The following is a 27,597-nucleotide window of genomic DNA, read 5'->3' as shown; positions in this document are numbered from 1 at the left end:
TATTTTGCATCAGATACATTCAGTGACCCATTAGATGGAGTTTTAGTGTAGCTGTTGAGGTGAAGTACCATGGTCAGGGATACAGCAGCAGTGTCCTATCCAGGGTTGAAACTGGCAAACCTGCCAGTCTGGAGTCCAGTGCCCTCACTGTTACACACCAGGCTGCCCTTATTCCATTACATTCCAGCTCAAACCACCCTTCAACTGAAAGAGGTGAGCAGAGCTCAGTAAACACCTCCACAAACCCCATCATTTTCATAACTGCTATTTGTAGCAGTCATGGTTTGTAGGAGCCCTTGGATGTAATGTCTGAAAGCATAAGCCAGGCACAAGAGAGTTCTGCAATTCTTAAGTCATTGGAGGCATAAAGATCTGCAGATTTGGAATAACATAACATGAAGAAAAATACTACATCAAATTACTGTGTGCATGCTGTTGGAAAGTCCATGAAATTTCAAAGAATATGCAACTATTCAATTCCAACAAATCACTCCACATCTTTGGAGGGATGGAAATTATGTACAATAAAAACATGCACAACACAAACGCAAAGACAACATAGCCCCAGATTTTGAGATGCACAGGTGATGTTTTACGCAGGCATCTTTAAACAGCTCAGGTGTGTACTATAGGCAGAAAAACTGAGCTCTGTTATGCATTTAATAGACCATCGAACCACTGACCTCAGCACATTGTGTCTATTCTTGTTCTCTGGAGAACAGTGACAAACAGATACATGGGTCAAGAGTGCTGCCTCTGTTCAGTGTGAGCTGTCACTGAGGAATATATCCTCTATGTTAGAGAGGAGGAACAGGCCTTGCAATTACGCGATCCATTACAATTACGGGGTCTATTCTCAGTGAGTCACAGGACGGAGTCGTCGTGTAAGCGGCTAATGACCGCTGACCATCAGGAGGCTCCATGTTTTGTCTCTCTTGAGGATCAACAGACATGGCTTTGACGCAGTAGCCTAATAATCATTTGGGAAAGCGTTGAGTCAAACCTATCAGCTGCCACTGAAGGGGACATGGTCAGAAAAGTGCATTAGCACGCATTTGCTCCCAACCCCCCGGACCACGGTTTACATTTGCATCCGTCAGGACAGATGCCGCTTGGCAGCAGAATCTGCTACAGAGAAACATGCCCATAATGCCGACACAGTTTGGATAGCACGCTGAAAGATCGCTGTTTGGTCTACAGCTCCCAGCTGTAGACATGCTGGGCTGTGGCCAAAGCCAGGGCTGAGAGAAGCAAGAAAGCAGTCTTCGACAGAGATAAAAGGACACCACTGGGGCGTCCACTGGGAGTCTGGTTTGGTCATGAAGCTGGAATCGTTCCTTTGCATTGAGGCTGCTGAGTGGCTGTGGTCAGCTCTGAGCAGAGGCCCTGTAGAGAGAGCAAGAGTGGAAGAGAGGGGGGAGGGAGGGAGATGAATGCAATGGAAAACCCAGAGCCAAAAACAACAACATAAAGAGAAAACACAACTACTTTGAGAGCTATGCTCGCAAGCAACTCAAAGCCCTCACCACTTTCTCTTTGGATAAGACCACCCTTTAAATGACAAAATGTAAATGTCATTCCGTATAGCTATCGCTCTGTCCTGCTCACAACATCCACAGGCCCACCACCTGTCTTGCATGCTGAAGACCCTACCTGTGAACCAGGTGAGTGTTCCCTAGGAGCGGTCACTGTCCTGTGTGGCCTCAGAGTCTAGGTCGATGTCATGGAAACAGGACCATTCAGGCACCCCTGGGGTCGGGGTCATGGTCGTCTGTGATGGCCAGAAAAAAGGTGCAGGTGTTTAATAAACACTAGCACATGTTAGAGCACTGGACTTAGTGCGTAAGTGCTCTGATGTTGGCTGAGACACTCAGATACCTTTGAGGAACATATCTACATCTCTGCCATAAAAATCAGCTTACCATGGATATCAGATGGTAAGCTGATATTGTAAATAACCTTCTACAATGTTACCTGCCAGTGAAAAAAAACATATAAACCAATATATACATAAAAGTAATGTATATTGAAATATACAATGCAAAAGCAAAGGGATAATTCTGTAATCTATACAAAAATATACTGCATATATTATATGGAAACAACCACAATATGTGGTAGTTTATGGCATTAAATGTAAGTTTTTGTATATATTTTGTAAATTATCTATTGTAATCTATGCATAAAATTGCAGTTATGAAAATAGCAATGGATGATATTTTTTTTCTTTACATATGTATCTTATATTTTACATGTTTTTCATACTTTACAAAATTTTGGCATATATTACTTTTTCGCAAGGGAGTAAGTCGTCATGAACACAACGACAAGCAGGCCCCTCGAGCCGAGACGCCGTGAGCCAGACCCGCTAGATGACACGCCGTGTTGCGCGCTGAGGGGGAGACAGATGGAAAGAGCGGAGTCGGCAGCCGCCACCCCTCTGTCGCATTCAGATTCAGCGCCGCTTCGCGCCCCGATACGGTTCGGTAAAAATAGTCGCGCCATCCGTGTTTAATTTAGGCTCCATCTCTCATCTTAATCAACACCTTTTGATACTTCGCCGCCTTCCTCGACAAGCTAGCTCTTCCTCTGCGCTCGCGGGTCGTGGGGGCGGTGACCTTCAAATCCATGGGGTGCTTCGAAATATGCTGGATGCCTGTGTCTCATTGCTGTATTTCCGATTGTGACGTGCGATTTGCACGTAAATAGCCTACATCGTTCATTTAGACATCTCTGTCTCACGGGCTGTCTACGAGCATTTATTAGGGGAATGTTATTGAATATACTGAACTGGCAAAGAGCGTACAAACAGAGATTACATGCTAGCGCACAGTTCTGATATCTGTACTTCATCCTCAAATTTCTGACGAAATCGCTGTGATCAGGCATATGACTGAATTCTCCAAGAAACTGCATGCATTAAACTCACAGTACATCCTGCAGTGTCTGAGTGCGTGGAATAATGAAGGAACAGGTAAGGTGTGATTTTCTGCGGTTATTGGTCCGTCTCATTTCTCTGAGATATAATGCTGTTTTGATTGAACCGGAAAGTACACAAATCCCTTCAAAAAGCCCAACTGTAAGTAGGCTGTCCTCGATGGGGTTACAAAATGATATGTGTGACCTCATGGCAACTAGAACCAAAGTTACTCTCACGCAGGAGCCACTCACCTCGTTGACCAGCGGACAGAGGAACCCTGCACCTACGTTAACTCCAATGTCCTGGATGGGCAGAATGAATCCAGCTGGAACCCCCCGCATTTCTGGGTTGTGGGACAGAGAGAGGTGGGTCTTCGCCATGCAGATGGGCAGATTGCCATAGCCCTAAACAGAGTGTGTTTCAATGTTACTGACACAGGAGTTAGCCATTATGACCTCATAATCAGTGACCTTTGAAAGACCAGTAATTTGAAATACCAACTCTGCCTGCTAATGCAGATGGGCGTATACAAGGACAGGCAAAGTGCAGCACCAATACTAATGAGAGACTGAGGTTCCATGAACCACATAGTGGGCATCCTATTAGCGATTCACTGATCTGAGCCAATTGTCTTCTGACCGATTCATAGTGGCTAATGGTAGTGACTGACCACATACGGTAGCTCCAATCCATTACTGGGTTGGTGAAGTCTCCCTTTCCCATTGCTAGACCACAATGCAAATCATTAAGAGCCACGGTCCGCTGCAAAAGGCACCATTATCACCGAAGTGAGAATGATTTCAATTTACGCCTTAATTCTTGCTCAAGCCCAGGCGAGCGCTGGTCGCCCACAGAGGGAGTTTGGCATGTGCCCAACACACGTGACACCTCCGTCCCAAACCATGTGCACTGTGCCTGCACCCCCCCTCCCCCACCCCCACCACCCCCACCACCACTAGCACCACCACCACACCCAGACATTACCCTCTTTGTGTAAAGCTCCACTTTGTGCTGGGCCTCTGGAAGGAGCTCCACTTCATCGGCGCCGTACACCCTCTTGGCAACGGCTCTGATCTTGTCGGCAATGGGGAGCTGTGGAGAATGGCCGTTCAAGGCAGTGAGTGACCTCTGGCCTCTTTCCATAAGCAGAGTGCTGTGCAGCTGCAATGCTAAATGCACTTTGATGGGAGCATTGATATAGAGGTGGGGGCAGCCTGGGGATTTTGTGAACTGACATCTGGTGCACTGGCCTCAGGGATGTTTGTGGGTGTTCCCAGCAGTCTGTGCAGTCAGTAACATCACTACATCAAAGCTCAGCAACATTTATCTGGAGTGTGTGGCCAAGGGAAAATCTGTACAATGTGTGCTGTATCTGTGAACAGACCTGCCTTTGGCATTACATGGGATACCCCATGAAAATTTTATCACAGGGAAGTCATTAATGAGTAATATCATTTCATTAATGCACAAAACAATCTGCACTATATGGCAGAAATGTACATGATGCAAAGTTCATCATACATCAACCCTGTGGCTAATTTAAAAAGCATAGTCTGTTTTGGGCGGACCCTTTGAGCCTTTACCTCCGTGTCGTAGAGGAACTTGAAGTTGCTGGACTCCTCTGCTGCCCTCTGCACTGCCTGCCCCAGCTCCACCGCCCCGGCGCCCCCCTCAGCCCAATGCGAGCAAGGCATGGCGTCAAACGCCCCCGCTGATTTAGCCAGGCGACAGACAAGGTCCAGCTCAGCGTCCGTGTCCGTCCTGCGGTCAGACCACACCCATCAGACTCATGGTTGACACCCTCGGTGTTACAGCGCTCAGGTGTAATGAATAATGAGCTAGACTTGTAAACACAAGGCTGCAGATTCGAGTCCTGTTTGACCCTATAGCAGGACAGTTAATCAGTTAACATGCAGTAATTACTTAACTACTAGTAATTACTTGGTGACATGTAAAATATAAGCTACTGTAGGGCAGTCATCCTTGATGTGGGGACTAAAATGTGTGGACTATACTTGAGGTCACTCACCTGAAGGTGTTGACCGCCACCACCACAGGGACCCCAAAGGCCCTTGTGTTCTCCACCTGCCTCTTCAAGTAGCCACACCCCCTCTCCAGCAGTGACTGTTTCTACAGAGCAGCATTCATCATTAATAAAACATTAGTAGCATCTATTCAAACTGATTCACATGAATTGATTGCCTGTCTTTGCCTGCCATTAACGTTAATTGGTAGTTTGTGGCACTTAAGATAATGCATACACCAGTTATTCCTTATAAATGACTCATGCACTGATTTTGAAAAGCAATTATTTAATTTGTATAAGTTTACATATTTTAAAGCTCTCTCTCTAAAGTCTCTTGTCTGGTTTAACACATGGCAATAATGGGTTACTAATGTACTACATTGCTGCAATATATTATTAAGCTCACATAAATAGTCAATTAATGGGACTGTGTGAAGAGTTACCAATCCCCCTAGGTGAGAGGGGTCGGACTAACAACTGTACAATCTTTAAATCAATACAGACGCAAATCAAGATCCGATTCTGAGAACCTACCTCCTCTGTGTACTCCTTTGGCAGAGGTAGCCCAGATGAGACCTGCACCACAACAGCAGTAATAAGCAGAAATCCCACAATCCTCAGAGTCAAGGGTTAAGTATGTCAGCTCCTCATGTCTCTCTGGAATCCTGCTTATCTTCCTGAAGAATGTAAGAATTAGAGACTGGATAGTGAAAGAATTGCTGAAGTGTTCTAGGGACTTGAAGTCCACGGTGCTGTGTAAGATGTATACAAAGATGTATTTATGTTGACATATGTGCATACTAAACAACATGCCCTAACTGGCAAATCAGCTTGTGCATTTCCATCTTGTGGATTTCAACATACTGATCAATTGCATGGAACTTTGGACGAGTGAAACACATATTCTTCCACTGTTTGTGGCACACATCAGATACTACAATATCTCACTAGTGATTGACCCAACTCAGACGGCTATTCCTCAAACCGTTCACGCCCAACCCCATGCCCCTCCCCACCCCACCCCACTCACTTCAGGCCCGGCCCCGTACAACTTGAGGCCACGGACCGTGGCGACCAAAACCACCACATTTGGCCGCAGGCCCGAGTAGAGGCACTTGATGTTGAAAAACTTCTCCAAGCCAGCATCGGCACCAAACCCGGTCTCCGCAACTGAGGAGGAAGATGTAGCAGGACAGGGGCAGCCACAGGACACGAGAGGTCACATGACACAATGAAAAAGTCATCAGACCGAGGAACCTTTATCAGCTCTTCAGGCATCATAATAAAATCCATAGGGAGACCTTGATCGTTAGAGCGTGTCTTCGCACTCGGCTCTTCAGATTTTATAATCACTAATTCTTCTTTGCAAATTCTTGAGATGCAAGGTCTTTGATAAACAGGCAGGCATTCAAATTACTTGAATTAAAATGCAAATTAAAACTGTTGCTGGCTGCCTTTGTTATTGAAATGAAAAAAATATATATTTGGGAGGGGGAAAAAAGGCAAACAGGAGAAACACTGCAGGCAGAGAAACTCACCCACAAATCCCTTGGGTCCCACCAGCTTCAAGGCAATTTTGTCGGCCAGTACTGAGGGGTTGCCATGGGCGATATCAGCAAGCGGGCAGGTGTGAACAAAGACAGGTGTCCCCTGAGGAATGAGAATGCTTTAGTGGGCTGGTTGGCGGATGCACCATGATTGTCAATCTCACAGTGCTGAAATGTTTCATACCTACAGACCTGAATACATTCACCTCCTCAATCTCCAGACAGCTTTATACTGCCTCAGTCAGGAGGTCAGATCCTAAATCTGTTGGTAATTCAACTTACAACCTGATGTGACATTTAGTATAACTTTGCTCTCTGTGGTCAGCTTCAAGTGAAGAAATTAAACATGTGTTGTGATCCTCTCTCACATAACATGTGTCATCAATGTCAGAAACCCAGCAAATGCAGACCTTGGTATAATAAAAAAGACCAGTTGCTTAAACCTTTTACTCAAAGTTTTGGCAAAACTGTACTGCAGCTAGAATAAGTACCATCCTGCATTAAGCTCCAATTTGCACAGTCATTTTGTAGTTCCTGAATAATGCTATATATGTCCCTTCTCAAAGGATACAATGTAGACTGGCTCCATCAAACAGAAAGTCTTTGCCACGCTTGTTTCTTCAAGCATAATAACAGCGGTAATTATTGGGTTGAGAGTGTACACAGAAAACCGGCACACAAGAGAAGAGAGAGTTATCTAAGAGCTCCAGACACACTCAGTACAAAAGCCCCCCAGTGGCCCTTTGTGTGTCTGTGGCTGTCTCTCTTTATGAGTGGTTCCTGCCAGAGTCTCGCCTTCGATCTGTACGGCGGGCCCTTCATTTTAATTAAAGAAACGTAACTGCCCATATTGGCTTCTTAAATGCTGAAAAGCGCTTGCAAATAGAAATTTGTAAAATAAAATTGGTTAAATTGACTTTAAAATGGCTCCATAATTTTTCACTACTTGGTTGGATACATGTGGGGAATAAGCATGGGTAAAATGCAGTTGCATTGTATGATGTATATACTGCATGCACATCAGTTCTGTACACATATACACACATACATTCATACATACATATACGTACACACACACACACACACACACACAGATATATATATATATATATATATATATATATATATATATACACACACACACACACACGCACCTGCATGTCCCCATAGCAATACCATGCCAACTCTGCCCACACAGTAAGACATAGTTAGCACTGATTCATAACTGTGAACTCTGTGGCACTGCTGGAGCAGTGCTGTCATACAGCACCCCCCACCACCCCCAACTCCATCTCCCAGAGTCTCCAGTCCCATAATCCCCTGCTTCCTTTCACAAAAACACAGAACAATAGAGACCACAATCCAACTGGATGTGACCACAGAATTATGTTCCATTTCAGGAGAAAATGAGAAGGAGCCCCAACCGCCCTTCTCCCCATGGACTCTGGTCGCAGCCTGACTGCTTGTTTCCACTCACCTCCAGCGTCTGTATCAAATTTGGCTTGATGGCATCCCGCAACAGCACAGCCAGCGCTCCACTCACACCCTGCAGGAGAACACACCACACTCAAAACTCAGAGGGGCTGCTGAGAATCTGTCCTAAAAGGAGGCATCCAGCCAACCAATGCTCTGCATGGCTTTCCAAGTCATCTGCGGAAGAGCCAATATTTTCAGGAACAGAACATACCAAAAACATAACCTTTACTAAAACTGTGTAATATTGTGGTATTACCAGGCATGCTGCTCTAGCCACATTTACGCAGACATGCACACATATGTACATGCGCAAACACGCATGTGAAAAAAAAACAGACACAGTACACACATGCTTACACACACACACACACACGCACACACACACACACACACACACACACACACACACACACACACACACACACACACACACACTACAACAGGTCCACACTGACCAGGTCCTCCGTTGTGACTGGCTGTCCACTGCGGGTGGTGGCTACTACCATTCTGGCCAGCCTCTTACGCATGTCCTCCAGGCTCTTGCTCAGAGCCAGAATAGCCATGATCTCACTGGCCACAGTGATGTTGAACTGCACAAAGGAACAACCAGCAGGTCACTCCAGACCTGTGGAGGTTTGCAATCCACAGTCATGCCTCCACAGTAAGTCTGAACTACAGTAAAAAGTGAGGGGACTGAGAAGTTTTTCATATATCAATGACAGCACAGAGGAATATAGTCAATCCCTGGAGTAGACTGCTCTTGTGAGTAGGAATTTTCTTGATAAGCTGCACAGGAAGTTCCACAACATGTGTGCTGGGTCATTTTAGAATGTTTGGGTGTCATTTCCTATGTGTGGATCATTCTAGCACTTGCAAATAGTTATTTGCCTTTCGCACTTAAAATTTCTAACGATCTGCGAGAGCATTTTAAGCAAGTCTCCATTAGTAAGGCCTTTCACCAAAGACATAAACAATCATTTTGCTGGCTGGTACTGCTGGATCAAAGACTTAGCTGGATGCATTGTTTCAAAGGGATTCTTTTTCTGTGAGAAATTCTTCACTTACTGTCCTGGTGAATTTGTTTCCTGTAGGAGACTGGCCAGGTTCCTTTGTGTTCACTCCTGGAACACAACCAACTCTGTTATCTCAAACCTCTAAAATTTGTTGTCATCTCTTATGGTTTAACATGTATTTTTGCCCAGTTCCAGGAATGGGCAATTCCAGCCCTTTGCAGGACAAAGCCTTTGCTGTTTTTAGAGGTACATTTCCATCAGAAACTGAATTTCTGTTAGGAGCACAGGCAAATCTAAATCCAGGCACTGTAGACTGGTCTAAATTGGTAAAAAAGCGTATTTTTTCGATTAGAGACACTGAAATAATGACCTGTAGCAAAAAGGTGCCCACACCTGTCCTGAATCGATAGAAGATATCAAATCATTTCCAGCTAACAGGATACCTGTCTGCCAAGCCATGGCACGGGGGTCAATGTCCAGCCTAACGAAGCGGGAAATCTCTTCCTCTGTTAGGGTCACAGGGTCAGTCTTTTCTATCCCCAGCCTCTACAAGGAACACACAATGTGAAATCTCAGCAATAAGCAAAAAGTGGCCAACACCTCCATGGCCAGAGTCTGTTAAAGATAAACATGTCACTCTCTTCTGCCATTGCCCCTGGCTACTATAGCCATTACCTGCTTTTGCAACAAAATTTAGCACAAAAAATTAAGTTGAGCTACACTGAAGGAAGTGTGCTTTACAAAAAAAGAACAGAAGAGAACAGAATTTGAACAGAATTTGAAACAGAACAGAATTTGTTTATTTATATACACTCTAAAATATGCACATTCTTACCTATGTGGTTTATCCTTGAATATATACAAAGGCATAGATCACATGCAATGAAATATATGTTGAAATGGCAATGTACTGCAATATATCCTTGAAATATGGGTTGGTTCTGGAGTGGTGAAGATTTACCTTCAGTCTCCTGAGCTGTATGGGGGAGAACTGCCTCTGGTCCTCCTTCAGTGGAACCAGTCGATCATATAGAGCCTGTGTGTGAGGAGTTAGAGTCACCTTGTGCGCATATTATAAAGGGAGAAATGGAGCTTAAGAAAAACACGAACAAAAACCAAATTTGTCTCACACCAGTGACTGTGTCAGGGGTCTTTCACATAGCTGGAACCAGAAGACCTCTCACACCTGTGACTAAAACTCAGTAAACCAGCTCTGCTGACTGTAGCAGGGATGTTCTGGATGCTGCATGACATTTGAAATCTCAATACAAGTTTGGTGAGGATCTGTGGAATAAGAGGGTGATGTGGGAAGAAGTATCCTGCTACAACCATCAGCTGTATCACCCTTTCCTGTGAAACAACTGAAAATTGAGTCTTAGCTAGTCATTGGAATGGATAAGTCCTGGAAAGTAGTCTTCCTTCTGGTAGAAGTGATGGATATGCTGTACTGTACTGTAGGAGATTCTGTCTTTCTAATAACACATAAAAACTAGGCCCTGACTTGCTGCGGTCGTTCCACCTCAGCTAACCCCCACAAGACTCTCCAATGATGAGATGTTATGTCACAATGGTCTTTATCCTTGAAACCAAAAATACAGTGAATATGTAAGAATGTGTGGCATTCTGAGCTAAGAAGCTCAAGATGTACTGTAGCTAATGGCCAGTCTGTTCATCTAAGACCACCACGCTTGTAAATGAAGTGTTATTATAGACTTTAGGGCATTATAATGTGTGCAGGTATTTTTCTAATCCTACATCAAAATTCACTGAGACAGTACCTTTGAAACACATTCAAGTAAGTCCTCTAGTGCCACAAAGATGGTGAGACGAAGTACATAGGTCACATATAATTGAAACCTGTTCTGGTGCAATAATATACAGGAAGAATAAGTTCAGTTGAGAACACACATGATGGCAGTTCCCCTATGAAACACAGGAACATGTCTGACTACGTGTGACCATTACCTTGTCGGACTGCGTGGCCTCGAGAATCAGACATGCTTCAATGGCATCAGCTACCAGACTGGCAGCGGTGGTGACAACCTGGATATCCCCACTGAGGTGGAGATTCACCTGGAATCCAGTTAGGAACATAAGAATCTGTTATATGACACAATTATGGTACAGGATATATGACATGAAGATAGGACTCGGGGATAATAAACTCAGTCCCTGGGGGTGTGTATGATGGTTTTATTCCAGCTAATTACTATAGCTTAATTGTTAAAATTATTTAATTAACTGTATGCATGTGCACTAATATATTTCCCAGTATGAACCACAAAAAAAATCTGACACATTCAATCTTCAACTGTAACATATCATTCTATTAAAGACATGCCTAGGGCTTGTACTGATTAACAGAATAAGAGTATAAGAAAGCCAACATATGCATACTTTAGCTCTGGGAGTTGAATCTAAAATCTGTGATTTAGATTGGACATCCCTGCCCCAAGTGTCTAAGAAGGAAGACTGTCACCTCTTCCAAAGGAATGGCTTGGGAATATCCACCTCCAAGAGCACCTCCTGTGGAAAGAGCGGGCCATAGCAAATGGTCACTTTTCCACATGTTATGCATTTCATATCAAACAAGGACAAAATTTTTGGATTCATTCTTCACCTTCAGTAACTGTCATAATTAGAACATTACAACATTAGAACATTATGCTGACAAGAACAAGAAATTCAGCCTCTTTTGGCTCTTCATTTTGTCTCATCTAAATTAATGACAATAAATTGCATTAATGGTGCTAATGACTCACTTTCTGTGTCAACACCAATTTTCTACTCCCTCTCACACTCATGCATGTTTTTCCATTGGCTCATTTTCAGCAACATATTGACCATAGAGGGATAACGCAAGTCATTTTATGACGAAGTAATTCCACAAAGTTGTGATCTGATCTATTGCTCCACATAGGGGCAACGTCTTCCTTCTGAGATTTACAGGTTCAGAGGCAGAGAGAGCAAAAAGTGGTTTCTACATCAGCAAATTACCTCTGATCCCAAAGTTTGGACCTTGGGATGGTTGACGCACACAGGCTAGGGCGTTAAGGTTGAGGTGCGCCCCCAGGGCTTGTGCAAGCCCCAGTGTGGTGGTCTTCTGTCCCTCCCCAAGGGGTGTGGGTGTGATCCTGTCGGGAAAGACAGAGGGCACTAATATATCTGAGGTTGAGATGAAGATGGTGTTCCTTTAGGATCTAACTCAACAGTTAAACAGACATTGCAGGACCATTCATATAGGTAGTGATGAGAGGTACTGTATGTGGAAGTGCCTGGAACTAACTTTGGACTTCAACTCCCATCCACCTCCCACCCCCGCCTTCTCCCCCTTCTACATAACACTATATAACATTGTGCCTATTGGATGGCCACAGAAGGCATAGGTGTTCATAACACTCATATGAGCACCTCAGTTTAACAAATCTTATGTCTGTCCCCAGTTCAGAGACCGCTTGTGATTATATAATTATATAGGATGGGACATTGGGGTCCTCAAGTGCATGACTAATGAGCTCAGTCCAGAGTCCTGGCTAATGCTCCATGCTGCTGCACAGAAACTTTCATAAGTTTTCAATAAAGTGAAAAATACTTGATGTGCCCTCATGTGACTATGATGTCACAAAGGATGAGCTTGATGCATCGCAGGGGTAGACCTTACCCCGTAACTGCCACATATTTCCCATCAGGCTGTGCCTGCAGACGCTTTATGACGCCCAGCTTCACCTTGGCCCTGGTCTTCCCGTAGAGATCCACCTCACTGGAGAGGAGGCCGATCTCGCTGGCCAGCTGGCCAATGAGCTTGGGGGTGCAGCAACGTAAGATCACAGCATCGCTGAGGGATTAGGCCACAATAGGGCACCATGGTGATGCAATATCATACCCCTCCCACAATCAGACTTCACGGCCTCTGAGGAGCACGGAATGTCTTACCAATCAAGGTCACACTCCATTTTGAGTACTTTTCACATTGGGGAAAAATACATTGTTTCTATTATAGTGTTTATAGGAAAGACCAAGGACTCTGAAGTATATGGTTACCAAAAAACCATATTAGTGACATTCCTAAAGAAAGGGTTAACCTCTGATCTTGCACTGTGTAAAATATTTTGGGATAAAATGATATGAAGTTGAGCTAAGTGCCTGGATTCTAGTGCACATGGCAGGAATGAGAGAGATGCTTTCTATAGATGAAAAACGCAGCCCTCTTGAGTTTTGCTATTGTCTACAGATTCTATGAAGAACTAAGGCATTATATTATAAAAATAAATGTGAACAGTCTTGAAACCACAGCTCCAATTAACCCAATGTACTCAAATAAATTAACAAGAGTGAAATTATTATTTTATTTTAATTTTGTTAGAGGACAGACCATGCTATGGCGTTGTAGCTTGAACGGCACCATCAGCAGGAACAGATTTATCTGTTAATCACCTCGGCACTGGTGTCTGTACTTTCAGCTTGATGCAGGTGATGTTCCACTTCCCAGGCTGGTACTTCTGAAGGAAATGTTTGGCACTCTGCACCGTATTCTATAATGAAATGACGGCAAGAACAAGCACACGTCCCCAAGCAAGACCATGATTAGACATTCATTTTCAAAATTGCACGGAGAACAACAGTACTATTTTAAGCACGACACACTCATTTAGTTCTCCACAAAGGAGTACACAAATCAAATCTCAGATTTTTATAAAGAGTCTCTGAATGTTCTGTCCTGCATGCTTGAGGGAAATTAGCACAAGTTTGGAGAGAAAGAAAATTAATTCTCAGTTCGGTTTTCTGTTTATGGTCATTTTTTGTTGGCGAGACAGTATTGGCTAGTTTATGAATCTGCAGCAAGTCTCCTTCCTAATTATTCAAGCTGTGAGGCAGTATGTATCAGTCTTGAAGTATTAATTGGATAGAATGTTCAGAAATTTAACTTTATTTTTGCAAACTAATATGAACAGGTAAAATCATATTCTGCAAAACATTGCACTGGAGGTGAGAGCTATATCTCAACCGCAGTGACAAGATAACCAAACCAACTCTTGGCTCCAACTAATGAATTTGGGTGAAATTAGCTCCTCAAGGTATGATTACAGCTGAAGGTAGGACTTGTGTGCTTTCTTTTATCAAAATGACATACAAGTAAACTCAATCTCATTCAGAGCTCATCAACTTCTACAGTCATTCCTTCATATAAATGGACCCCCAGGAATATCTGTAAGGCAGTGACATCCTGAGCATAGTGTGTTGTGAATAACAAATTGCTTGAGAGACTGAGGCTGAAATTGGCTTACCTCCATGAGCATAGCAACAGTCATGGGTCCCACACCCCCGGGCACTGGGGTGATGAAACCTGCCCGCTCCTTGGCAGAGGGGTAGTGCACGTCCCCCACCACCCGCTTCCCGCTGGGCTTGCTGCTATCTAAGGGGGTCACAGATGTGGGGGTCAAAGGTCAGAGTGCCGTGCCAGATACACAGAGCATCCACACAAAACGGCTAAAGAAGAGACTCTCTGCTGGAGTGCTTTGGAGGCCAAACAGCAGCTTTATGATCCAAAGCTCATGCCACATTGGATGGGGGGAGAGTGGGGTTTCAGTGAAGAAACAGGGTCTTTGTACTTCTGTTGCAAATGATAAGACACAAATGTAAAATGAAATCTTCAATTTAGATGTGACTTGCAGTTCACAATGTGACTATGCCAGTTAATTGAGCACACTATTAAAAGCAAATGGCTACACAGCTTTCCTGAGCAACTGTCTACTTCTCATTGTTTCATCATTATGTGGGACAATAATGATTGGACTCAAAAGATGCTGGATGAAAATGCCAGTGAATTCTTCAACGTCCCCCAAAACCTTGCCACCCCTAAAAAAGGGTGGGGGGGACAGGGGTGGGAGGAGCTGTGGTGCTGCACACCTGGAATGTGATTGATTCCGCAGTCGATGACCACCGCCCCCTTCTTCACCCACTCCCCCTTGACCATCTCTGCCTTTCCTGCCCCCACCACCAAGATGTCTGCCTTGCCCACCTGGAGAGAATGCAAAATTGTAAACTTTCCAAGTTTACTGGCCTCCCACCCCCTCAATTAACATGGACAGAGATGCACAGACTTCGATATATCAGAACCCAAACACAATTAGCATCTTGCTCTCATACGCTAAGAGCTGAGGATCTTGGGTAGTCAGTAGCCCTTGAATCTAAGCAATCGAATCTAACTCCTGTGGTGATGGATGCCACTTATTTTGATGCTTGCAACTCAAAATCAGCCATTGATGGAATAAATAAAAAATAATGTGCAAGAATCAAAAAATGTATTACTTGCTCAGACTCACTACTAAAAGTGAAAAACCTCATAGTCTGAGTCTGAGCAGAGGTTACCATATAGTACAGACAGTCACATCATTCTTCCAGCACAGGCCTTCCTGTGTTTATGTGTCAGGTTGAATTAAATAGCATTTCAGGTAGCTCTAAGAGACAGCAAAACTCAGGGAAAACATTTCTTTGGTCGTACCTGTGCTTTTTAAATTGTGCTTTTAAAATTGCCGCCTTTACCCTGACGTTCATTGCGCTGTTTAAAGTTGTCGAAGTCCGCCGTTCGAAAGTGTATCGTATTAGTTGCCCTATAGGCTGTAATTGTATAAATCTAATAGTACTGTGTCCTCAAACAGACGCTGCTCTCAGCTGAGAACTGTCTCATTGTGGAACTGTACACATCCTGTCCCCATACTGTCGCTATACATGCTGTATGCACTTTTGTAAGTCGCTTTGGATAAAAGCGTCTGCTAAATAAATAAATGTAAATGTAAATGTACCAGACACTAAATCATGCACATGAAGGCTATGCATTTCCTTTAGACTTGCTTTTCCTGACCGAACACATTCTCAGGGGTTCACTTTCAAATTTGTTAACTTCTTTGCGTAAACATTTACTGTTATCACTTAATGGGTAAAATAAGCTGTTGCATATTTTCTTAGTGAGTGACGCTGAATGGTCTTTAAGTCCACTGATGGGGAGGCAGCAGGCTGTTACCTCGGCGGCCAGGTCGGCCGTCTTCGAGTGGCAGGTGGTCACCGTGGCGTGGTTCCACAGCAGGAGGTCGTGCATGGGCGCGCCCACGATCTTGCTCCGGCCAATCACCACCGCCCTCTTCCCAGCCACCGACACACCTGCGCGGAGCACGGCACAGGAGGTTCATCGCTGCAGGTTTATTCCCCCCCATCACCCTCCCTCATTTCTGTACATGTACTGATCTGCAGCTGGCCTGAGGTGAGACTCTGCACTTTCCAGGGCACTTCTTTGCCGAACAACTCCGGCAGCCTTTGCGTGCTTTTACTTTCAAATCTTTTCCCAGTCTTTCGATTTCACGTCACAGTGAGCTGATGTCAAGCCCACAGCGTGTTTGTTGAGGAGGAGAATGATTCAAGGATCGGGGTTCTGTATGGGCCAATCACCTGTTTGCCTGATGAGCTCCATGCAGCCGTTGGGAGTACAGGGGATGAAGCAGTCTCCTAGGTCGCCTCGAGAGAGCTTCCCTGCATTTATACTGGTCAGACTGGGAACATACATACACACACACACACACACACACACACACTCAGAATCAGAGGGAACCAGCCACTGCAGAGCTGCAGATGAGAGAACAGACTAAAGGCATTTGAGAGGCAATTCATTCCAAGCCTGCTGAAATAAAAAAAATAAAAGTGTGATGAATTTTGGAGAAAGAAAATCAATTTTCCAACTCCCTGACAGTCTACCGGTGGCTGACTTTAGACCTGCACAGTAGGCGATGCAGTGCCTAATTGGAACCCATGGAACTAATCACTACTTCTCCGAGCAGCTGACGAAAATCAATGCCCTCATCATTCTCCCACCTCGGACTAATTCAAACCTTTCCCTTTCCCCAAACTTAATTGCAGGCTGGGAGGGCTGCCACTGCAATCTCTGAATATCTTAAGTGCAATCCAAATCAATAGCCGGTTGAGTGGCTAATGGGCCGCCATTTTGCGCAAGTAAACAAACTCTCGTCGGATAGATTAAAGGACAATATTTCATCAGCTTCATTGTACACGAATCCCGCGTTATTGTGACAGATCTGTAATATATCACATGCCCCCCCCCAGTTTTTTTTACATCCTACCCTCAGACAAACTCAGACGAAGCCATTTTTGGAGTGCTGATTTCCCCGTCATTAAAGCCGCGCAGATGCAGGGGGCCTCTCAGGAGTTTTGGAGGTGGGCGTCTGAACTCGAGTGTTTATCATTCAGAGAACAGGGCTCCGGCCATCTGCGGGGAGAACCTCCGGCCGGCGAGCGCAAACACAGACGCTCGTGATAAGAGAGCCGAGCCAAGCAGGGAGGGGGCGGTTGGAACTGGAGGAAGCAGGCAGGTGGGGGGTGGTGATAGAGGCCACGGCACTGTTCTGGTGACTGCGCTTGGCACTCGTTGTCTGTGCTGTTTGTTCGGAGGAGGAACGGCATGCAATAACAAAAGAATGAGGGCGTCATTACCCACGCCGCCTGTAGGCGGAGCAGAGGTCACATGACCGTCCCTCTGTGATCGAGCTTAACAAAGTAGAAGGATTTAGATGAAACTTTGGATGGCGTCAGTACGAGGAACGCTTGGCTTTGTTTAAGGGCTGTCGTGTATTGTACTTCAAACAGGCAATCTCCTTTTATGGCAAAAACAGGGGGTTTCTTTGTCCACATCTGGCCCCCTAATGAGATGGCAGCTGGCCAAAAACGGTCAGCACCTACCCATCCACATCCTTCCCCGGGGCCACGGCGTTGGTGACCTTCTCCGTGTCCATGGGGTTGACGGAGTCCAGGGGCAGCTGGACGATGAGGCCGTGGACGGCAGGGTTCTCATTGACGTCAGCAATGCTTTCTAGAACCTGCGAGGGTGAGGGAGAGGGAGGAGGGTGGGAAACCTATCCCCATGCTGTCAGAAGCAAAGCACCATGGGCCACAGTAATGTTCCACAATGCTGGAGTCTGCTTTGGATCCACATACCCCTAGTATTCGCTCCAGCTCAGGTCTTAATTAGTTCATCAGAGCTGTTGGCTGGATGCGAATTTGAGTCCCCTGTGGTTCCAGATGTAAATTAGCTAAACAGTGATGGGAGAGTGAAGCTGCATAAACCCCAGAATGGGCAGAGGCGCCATGTACGGTCAATCACTGACTCTTACACACCAGAACTCATATGAATCTGAAAACATTGCTGTCTGTAGCAAAACAGTATGATTGGTTCAAAGGAGTAAGCCAGTACAACCATAACCATGAAGCCTCACTTTCCCAGGACTGGGTGGATCTCCAGGTACAGAGGTGATAAGGATTGTGCAGGTATCCCAGAATTCTGTGCTCACCCTGGGTGAACCTGATTGGTTATGATAACCCTATCCCATATTGAAAGTGCATGGAGTCATAAACCATATTAGGTGTAACTCAGGAAATGTACATATTCATGAGGCAGCACCTCCTTATTAAAGTGAGACTGAGGCCTGTAGACCAGTGTGCTTGCACACAAGCAAGGTGCAAGACAAATAGGTGGGAAGTTTCATAATTACAAACAGATCCTTCAGTACCTTTTAACTGGTGCAACATGAAGTTGCATATTTATAACATCAATGGTCAAAATGGTATTAAAATTTAGTTTTCAGTAAGAATAAAATGCAATAAAAATTATTACATTCATAATCATAATGACAACGTTCATGAACTTTATACCTGTAATATCAATATATAATTAATTTCACAAAAATGTGAATTCTGTTTTATTGTGGGTTCAATTCAAATGCCATTTTCTCAAAAAAAAAAAAAACTGTTTGTTAAACATTAGTTTGCTCTTGGGGTACCTACGTTCCCTTTGCACCAAAACTAGGCATATAAGTACAGCAATGTCTAAATTTATTCTTTGCTCCTGGATCTCATTTTCACATCACAGTTCATCACCATATCTAGCATAATGCACATGCATAGACTTGTACAGCTTGTGTCAACACACACGGTGCACTCTCTGGCAATGGGCTCTTGGCTTTTTTTAAGCCAAGCATTATGAAACTACAGACATTCAATTTATCATGACCAGACAATCAGCTCCTGCATTCTTTCCATTCTCCATCTAGGAAGTTCTGGTTGGTTAGTTGGTCTTTATGCTCCCATGCTATCTGTGTATGTTCTGTCTGAGACTACGCCCCTTTAAGAATGCTCATGATGAGCCAGCAAATCAGAACACCTCCAGGTTCAGCAATGGCAGAAAAAGAACTCTCAGTGCACAGAACTGAATATCTGGCCGCGGTACACGGAATATCTGCCGTAGCTGTGCAGCTCCTACCTCCTCTTCCGTGGCAGTCTTTGGCAGCCTGATGTGGTTGGCGTTGATTCCGATCTTATGAAAAGAGAAAGCGGCAAAGAGTTGCGGAGCCAATCCAGTTAAAATAAACAGCATTAAATCCACTAAAATTACAGGGCAACAAAACTGCAGCACAAAAGAGAGTCCTTCCTACATTCCAGATGAGTGCGCACACATGCTTATCAATTACCACTCAGAGTATAATTATAATGATCATTTATGTCAAAAATTGCCTTTGGGCTTACGATTACACAAGGGGAAATGGCTGTTAAAATCGTTTACTCCATCTGTACACTCAGACTAAATGAGGAAATGGCATGTAACGGGCTGGGCTGTGTGAGGAGTATGTGGTGAGTGTAAGCAGTAGTGTGCCATTCATGAATATCTCACGCTGGTTGCTGAAATTATATGCTATCTGGAGGCCTTGTTATGCTATTTATTTAACCGGATACTGTCCCATGTCTTTTCATGCTAAAGGAAAACAGACTGTGGCAAAACTAATACATTATGTGGTATCCGTGTGTAAAATGTACTACAGTCCATGTAGTATTAAATAGACTGTACTTCTCTATCAAGCCAACTGCGTGCCAAGAACCGGACATTCTCTAGGATACATTTTATAATTACTCTGTTATTTACTACTGTCTATCAAAACTCAAATGTCTTAAAGTACATTGTACAATTTTAATGTAATTCTATCTGCCTAGTGCCGGCCAGAAGCAGATGGGCTCCCCCTCTGAGACGGGTTCTGCTCAAGGTTTCTTCCTATAAATTAGGGAGTTTTTCCTTGCCACTTTTGCCTTAGGTTTGCAGTCTACACTCCTGAGGTGATCTCCAACTGCGAGAGATGGGGTGACAGTGCTGTGGGACCTCCCAGCTTGTCCATACCTCAGCAGCCGCTTTGAGCTTCATGCTGATGTAGAGGTTGGAGTCATCTCTGTCCCCGACCTGGAAATCAGGAGGGAAACATCACTGCCCACTCACAGAGCACCACCTGCTGGTCACGGGAGCAAATCCAACACATTTCACCTGCTGATCTCCGCACTGTGCGGCACACTCTACAGTAGTGAATCCCACATGTTACACTCTCTGAGGGCCTGTGTCACTATGGAAATGGTCAGTGACTAATGAATGAGTAAATGAGCAACTGAGTGTGTGACAAAATAGGTGAGTGGGTGAGTCATGGGTGAATGGGTAAATGAATGAATTAAGGGTAGATATCATGCTGAAAATTTGCAAAAGAGCAATACTGGATTGGAAAGTGATTCATCACGGTTCTGCCTGACACTAAACTGATAGCATTGATTTGAGATTATGTGTGATGTAGCAGTTCAACACCTGGTAACCAGAGAGATGTAGCATGATACTACTGCTACCACTACTACAGTACTAGATAGACCTGAGACATTTTCCTTAGCTAATTTCAAAACAGTAAATTACTTCTCTAACTCAGTAATTGTTAAACCTCACTGTTTTAGCCTGGGACTGGCAACAAATGTCAAGTATTAATTTGGCACAGTCAGTCAGTGAATATTATAGTTCAATGTTTCAGTGCACCCTTATGAATTAGAAATATATCCATAATAGAAGGTAATATATGGAATCCATAATATACAGAATGCTTGTTTTATGTATGCAACATTACATTTACTATATTACAGAATATATCGATTATGACCATCTTTCAGCAGTGCAGTAGTGTAGTCTGCAGAATAAATATCACAGTATATGTGAGTTTAAAATATATCTGAAAATATATGCATACAATTGCATATATGAAGGTGGGCATAGTCAATATATTCTGTAATATATGGAAAGATGTTTGACATGCACCTCCAGTATATTCTTTACATTTTGCATTTGACACATGCTTACATGCATAGCCTCATCATGCGACTCTCTAAAACTAGGGATGGTGGCTCCATTCCAGATCTGAGACTAAGAGCTGAATACAGATCTGCAGTGCCTATTTTTGCATGCAGAGTCAGACAAAAGCCCTGTACTCAATGTGGCTGTAGCTCATTACCTTCCAGCTTGAAGCAGAACAGGGCAGAGACAGAGAGAGGAGGGTTAGAGCTGCCAGAGGAGGAAAACTCCAGGCCTGCAAACATTCTCCTTTGCAAAAATGTGCAGCGCTGACGCACCTGGAGGACCACCAGGCCCGGGCGGAATCCTGGGAAGCGGGCACTCATCTGCTCCACCTCCCTCTTCAGCCTCTCCCGCACCTGCCTGGGGACAGAGGGACACCGGCGTCACCGGCCGCCCCCCGGAGCTAGGGACACCACAGGCTGGCTGCTGCCCCTGTAGCCACGGTGGCCGGTGATGACGCGCTAGTGTGGGCCACTTACAAAGAGGTCTTGTTCCCTGAGATGACGGTGGTCGCGGCTCGCCTCCCTCCCCAGCATCGCGGCGCTCGCCTGAGCACCCGGGCAGTGAAGGAGGATACAGTGAACATCTCCCACTGGTCTTCCTGAGAGAGAGAGGGAGAGAGAGAGAGAGAGAGAGAAAGAGAAAGGAGGGCCCCTGGAGGAGGTCAGCCTCAGACTCACACGCTGCTGTTGTGGCAGCGGAATGGTGGGACTCAGGTCAGCAGCCGACGATGCCTGTGCTCAGGAATTCGGATACGCTCGCCAGGACAGTCCAGGTCCCCAATGCGTCCGCCCACCGGGGCAGAATCCAGGCAGAGGGGCCGCCCCTCTGAGCATTGCTTATTTACAGCCCCATTGACGCGGCTGGGCAGGATTCCGCTGGTATCTTATCACCAGGGCTGGCTTTTTCCACCGCGTCCTGCCCGCTCCGGTGTGAATCTGAATCAGCCCCGCAAACAAACACCGCCAAGGCCAGAGAGCAGAGGGCCAAATTTACTCAGGGGGGAGGGCTTTCTGCTCAGCCAGGGGGAGAGGGCTGTCCCCGGGAAGGGCACTCTTAGCCAATCAGAGCTCACAGGGGGCCGGAGTTGGAGGGAGGAAACTTTGTAATCCGAGTGTGTTTTTTCCTCTTGAGCACCATGTGGCCGTGCTCCAGAAAAGTGCTGACTGTTGGAGGGGAGGGTGCTTGTTGGGGGAAGGAAGAATAGTTTCGCTTTATACAGATACAGTAGTTTTAGACTGCTCTTTGCAAGAAAATGCAACCCCCCCCCCCATCCCCCCCACACACTGCACTCGGCCTCCCACATTTGCTTGGCTGGATTCCAGATATGTTGAAACAAGCTACAATGGCCTGTTTCCATATGTGTTATTTCACAGGTCAGACTGACTCACCTTTGAACGGCAGTCTGTCAGAGCAGAAACTGAACTCTTGCTTGATTTAGAGTTGAAGGAATAACTGTTTCCTTTAAATGTACACGTTGCACAAACCAGGTTCCCTTTTTTAAGAGCAACATGATATATACAGTGCAATGTTGTTTAAAGCAAAAAGACACACCAGCAGTCTTTGGGAATGTTTCCTAGAAGGATTGTGAAAGTTTTCCAAAGAAAAAAATGCAGCCTTCTAGTAGGACCCAGCCAAAACAAAGCTAGATGTGCCAGAAGATTTTCAAGGATTTCAAAAGAAGGGCTTTGAAAAGCAGGCATGACCACGGCACAAAACTGTGAACTTTAATTACGAGGGGAATTGAGGAAGCAGATCCATTATCTTCTGCTGGATTTATGAGTAATGTTAACACCCTGACAATGTTTTTTATATTTGTGTATATGCCCACTGAGGTCTTGGTGTCATTCACACAAGACACACATACATTTGATGTACTGCATGAACTGCAACAAATTCCCACAATTAATTCCATTTCTAATGTTAATCATACAGCATGATCAGAGATGGAAGAACTACTTCTCTTTCAGTGCATTGGTGATTTAAGTGGCATTATCTGCTAATCAACTATGTAATAGTTTGATTGCTGCTGAAACATTATCTTTAACTGACCCCATTTCTTTCTAATTCATACTAGGTTTCTAGATCTCCTATGTCTTAAAGACAATTGTGCAGTATGTCTTTATGTCATGATTGGCCTTAAACCAGGTCAAGTTCTCTCACCGTACTATAAAAAAGGCAGTCGATCAAAATATATTCACTGCTCATATCTTGACTGAGGATTTTACAACCTTATTCAATGTTTTTTACAATCATTTTTACAGCCATATTGAAAGATGCTGAGGAGAGCTCAAGACAGAAATAAAAAAACATTGATATACAGAAAGAAAATCAAAATGAGAGCGCCTGTAATGCTGAGACCTGGATAAGGAGAGTCACTGTTTTTGCACATCAGTGCGAGTCAGTCTAATTACCTTAATGAAACGCATGAGCAGATAGAAAAGTTAATTAGAATGCCAGCGCTTGCTTGGTTCAGTGGAAAATGATCTGAGTTTTGAGTCCAAGAGGACTACAGATTGCGTACACCCACACAAATCATTACCGCCCACACGTTTGAAGAAAAAAAACAAAGGTGAAATAATGTGGGAAAATGGCGCTCTGCTTGGCTGCAGCTCGTTGGCCAAAGGGATATTAAAGAACAGCATCACACCCTCATCTTCGGTGCTCTGTCTTTGGAGTGGGATGAAGAGATAAGGACTTGAAGTGACATCCCCCTCAACCTCACTCTAAACAATGTAGGCTGCTCAGGTTGAACCAGGGCAAACAGTCATGTTTGTGTTGTGGTCAAGGCCTCTGCAAAGTTCATCAAAACAGTATTAGACTTCTTCAGACACACATCCCCCAGTGCTGATGACCATGTTAGGAGTCTCTGTGTATGGACGGGTGTGGGATCCAAACTCCCACACACACAGACTCGAGCTCTGTGGAGCTCAGACTCACTAATGAGGGGAACGCAGGCAAAGGCATGCCCACATATTCTGGCCTCCAGCACACACACACACACACACGCATGCGTGTGCACACATACGCGCATGCACACACACACACACACACATGCACACATAACATTACATGCATTTAGCAGACACTCTTATCCAGAGTGACTTCCATCGCAATAGAACTTAAGTGTAATTTGTAAGAGCAACACTGTCAGACCAGGCTCATAACACTCCCAGACCAGTAATATACATGAGCTCCTCAACATATACGCACACATGCACACACACACACACACACACACACACACACACACACTTCTACACTTTCATACACCTATACCACCTGCACATAAGCACATGTATGCACACATACACGCACACACATTCAAACATATGCATATATGTACAGTAAGAGGACACCCACACATAGACACGGCTTGCACAAACATACATGCACAGACTTGTATACACATATACTATTGGGAATGTTCATAGAGTGGTGCCATAAAAATCTTTATGAGTATTCTGCTGATGTTGTGCTTAGGGTAAAAGCAGATCTCAATGCATTGCTCTATACTGTAGTGCTAACAAGAATCTTCCAACAAAGACTAAAGCAATGCATGTACAGAACAGGGAAATATGACACATTACCACATAAAAAGGTGTGTCAAAACAGAAACTGATAAAATAAAACTGACATGGTCTTCATTTCATTGTAATGTCTGTCCATTCATCCTTACATTTTGCCATTAATGTTTCACAGCAGTAAAAATTGTGTTACAGTTTGTACATCTTTTCTTTACTCCCCTGTGGATAGTCTTACTCCCCTCCATCGGTGTAAATTACGGGGTGGGGGGGATGTTGTAACCCTCCTAATAATCGAAACCGGCCAATACAACCCCCTCGAATAATCATATTCATGGAGACCTCAACCCCCCCAATGTTCAGCCCAAAGTTACGCCCTTGCTCCCCTCCCATCTGAATATCCCCTCCTTGTGCTCAAGTTTGACAGCATCTTTCAGCCTCAGCTCAGTCAGTCTCTGGCTCCTATATTTATAACCTTCCACTGATGCAATGAGGGTTAATGAATTGGAATTAATGAATGGATTGAAATGAATTGCTTTCGATAATAAACAGCATGTTGTAATGTGAAAACAAACATACATTCAGCTGAATTGCGTCAGTTGGAGATATATGTGTTGAAATTCTGGCTTTGCAATTTGTATGAAATGTACAATAGAAATACTTGTGGTGCTTCGAAAGGAATGAAAGGTACTCACGTGAGACTATTGTATTTAAGACTTTAAACAGAGTTTCATTCACAGCGGTTGAGATCGAAATACACCCGAAGGCTTTATGGTGCCATCTAGTGGTAATTATTTATATTTCAGCCAATCCTCTGATAAATGGTCATTGTTCCTAGTCGTTCCTAGTTTCAAAGCGGACACAGCTCAGCATCTGCACAGATTTAATCTGGCCACCTTTAACTTGCATTATTCTGTTTTTACAACATCCTGTTGTCTGTCTTAGTTATTGCCTGGTCGTGTTTACACGACGCCTGGGAATCGCAGTAGCCTAGGACGCAGCGGCCGTTTCATACATTCCAAGAGGGTCAATATCATCACTCAGACAAGTCATCACTCGTATTGACTTCCCCGGGACCACGTGACTACCATTCTTCCACATTTTGTGCTTTAAATCAAGCAACAAAACACGTAAATATTTTCTGCTCAATTCGCGATTGGGTTCATATCACCGCATCCTGTTCTCAGGATATTTACAATGTGCCTAAAACACAGTTATGATGCTGATAAATATAATGTACTAGCCGTATAATAACGCTTTCTGTGTAAAATTAAAAACAGAGCAAAAAGCTATAGAATCACACATGGTGTTTAAAGTGACTGCTTTGGCAATATATGAATATTAGCATTCATGAATTTTACATGAATTTACTTTTTTGTATTATATTTTTAATATAATGTATTTTGGTATTAGGTGTTCTAGGGCTGTCTGAGAGTTTTCTATGTTGTCATATGCTACGTACGACTTGGGTAATGCTGTACGTTAAAGGTATTTTCTCTTCTATTTCAGAAAATCATTAAGCTCAGTGCGATCTAAAATCGTCCAATAGGTGGCAGGATATCATCGGAGGCAAGCGCACAGGAATAACACAAAGCAGAATGTATCTACTGGAACGCAGATCACGTCTTTGGCCGATTGTAAGGTCGAAGTAAGGGCTGTTGAAGGAACAGCCCTTCAAATTGAGCTGAATCAGTGGATGAGCCGGAAAGGACAGCAATGATTGAGCAATTTAAATGCAGGGGCCATTACCGTATATTCTGATCTATGTATTTATCTGTGTAGTAGAGGGGCATCCTGGGGTGTTAAGACTGCACTCACCAAGGCCAAAATGGATATTAAGGGTAGTCCATTTAAGTAACAGTTGTAGCGTGGTGATTTGTGTCATATTGTGGCAGGAGCATCATTCAGATGTTGGCCTGTTCACCCAGGAAATAGAATTGTGTATTTATATTGCACTGCTCCTGAGTCACCTTTTTGCCTGGGTTTATTATTCTCCACTTGGCTGCCTACCACCACTGAAAACAACAAAGCATGTTGTAGGAATTATCCTCACACACTTGTTATTAGGCTCTGTCAGAATGTCAACCCTTATGCAACATCGAAGCTATTAGCACAACATCCACAATGCCTGATCTGTCAAAAAAAAAAAAAAAGCAAAGGCCTCATTCAGATACACTGGGAGAGAGTCGAAAGCATGCAGGCAGAATTCCTTCTCCGGCCTGTTCGGCAGGTTCGATGACACAGGAATGCAAAGCTCGCTCTCATGACAACCAGAATGCACTGTCCTTGTAGGGCACTCCTGCGCCATGGCAACATGTTCGCTGTCGTTCCATACCTGCAACTTCCTCTGCCACGTGTACCACCTAAGGCCACATTTGCACTGATGTCAATGGCGCAAAGTGGCAGCACAGGCAATCGGACCAGACATTTATCGATTTCAACCTTTGGTGAGACCGTCTTGTAGCCCTCAGTGCAGTGCTGTTTCATAATTTCTTCAGTAAATGTCCAATTTGTTAAAAGATAATAGTATATTTCTCCACCCGGGCACTTTGGAACCACCCTGTTGCCTAATGTATCTGGTCTGACTGAGTCTCTAATACGTGACATGTTTACGTTTATTTATTCGTCCTTTGAAATCTCTGAGAAACTGAAATTGAACTAATTAAATTAAAATTTAAATTATATATATGTGATTCAAGAAAAAAAGCTGTTTGCTAAACATTTAGATGTGAGTATCTGCCCCTTTTAACATATTCAGTGCAGCTGTCTCAATTAAGCATAATCAATTTTTTAATCACTTGTTCTAAGCCTCAGTGAACAACTAAGACCTGTTACATTCCAGTTTGGCTGAATGCTTGTGTGTGTTACCAGTTTGGGACACAG

General features: G+C 44.2%; 1 protein-coding gene across 1 annotated transcript; it reads right to left on the bottom strand.

Moving 5' to 3' along the window:
- Positions 1 to 764: 764 nt before the first annotated feature.
- LOC118792281 (C-1-tetrahydrofolate synthase, cytoplasmic-like) lies at positions 765 to 22,109 on the bottom strand. Its single transcript, XM_036550097.1, has 28 exons — positions 21,670 to 22,109; positions 21,466 to 21,550; positions 20,210 to 20,269; positions 19,304 to 19,357; positions 17,728 to 17,864; positions 16,426 to 16,526; positions 16,004 to 16,140; positions 14,890 to 15,001; positions 14,268 to 14,395; positions 13,417 to 13,514; positions 12,644 to 12,817; positions 11,980 to 12,116; positions 11,462 to 11,508; positions 10,948 to 11,055; positions 9,944 to 10,018; positions 9,426 to 9,528; positions 9,035 to 9,090; positions 8,425 to 8,559; positions 7,971 to 8,039; positions 6,485 to 6,596; positions 5,977 to 6,116; positions 5,481 to 5,522; positions 4,950 to 5,050; positions 4,504 to 4,681; positions 3,905 to 4,012; positions 3,172 to 3,324; positions 1,654 to 1,771; positions 765 to 1,386 (listed from the first exon to the last, which is right to left on the bottom strand). Exons 1-27 carry the CDS (start codon positions 21,774 to 21,776, stop codon positions 1,676 to 1,678), a joined length of 2,853 nt encoding a protein of 950 aa, XP_036405990.1. The 5' UTR covers positions 21,777 to 22,109; the 3' UTR covers positions 765 to 1,386; positions 1,654 to 1,675.
- Between the last annotated feature and the right edge of the window lie 5,488 nt (positions 22,110 to 27,597).

This window comes from Megalops cyprinoides, chromosome 17 (genome assembly GCF_013368585.1).
Source record: "Megalops cyprinoides isolate fMegCyp1 chromosome 17, fMegCyp1.pri, whole genome shotgun sequence".
NCBI classification, from domain to species: domain Eukaryota; kingdom Metazoa; phylum Chordata; class Actinopteri; order Elopiformes; family Megalopidae; genus Megalops; species Megalops cyprinoides.
Note: the sequence above shows the minus strand (reverse complement) of the source record. Positions and strands in the feature narration are given on the sequence as shown.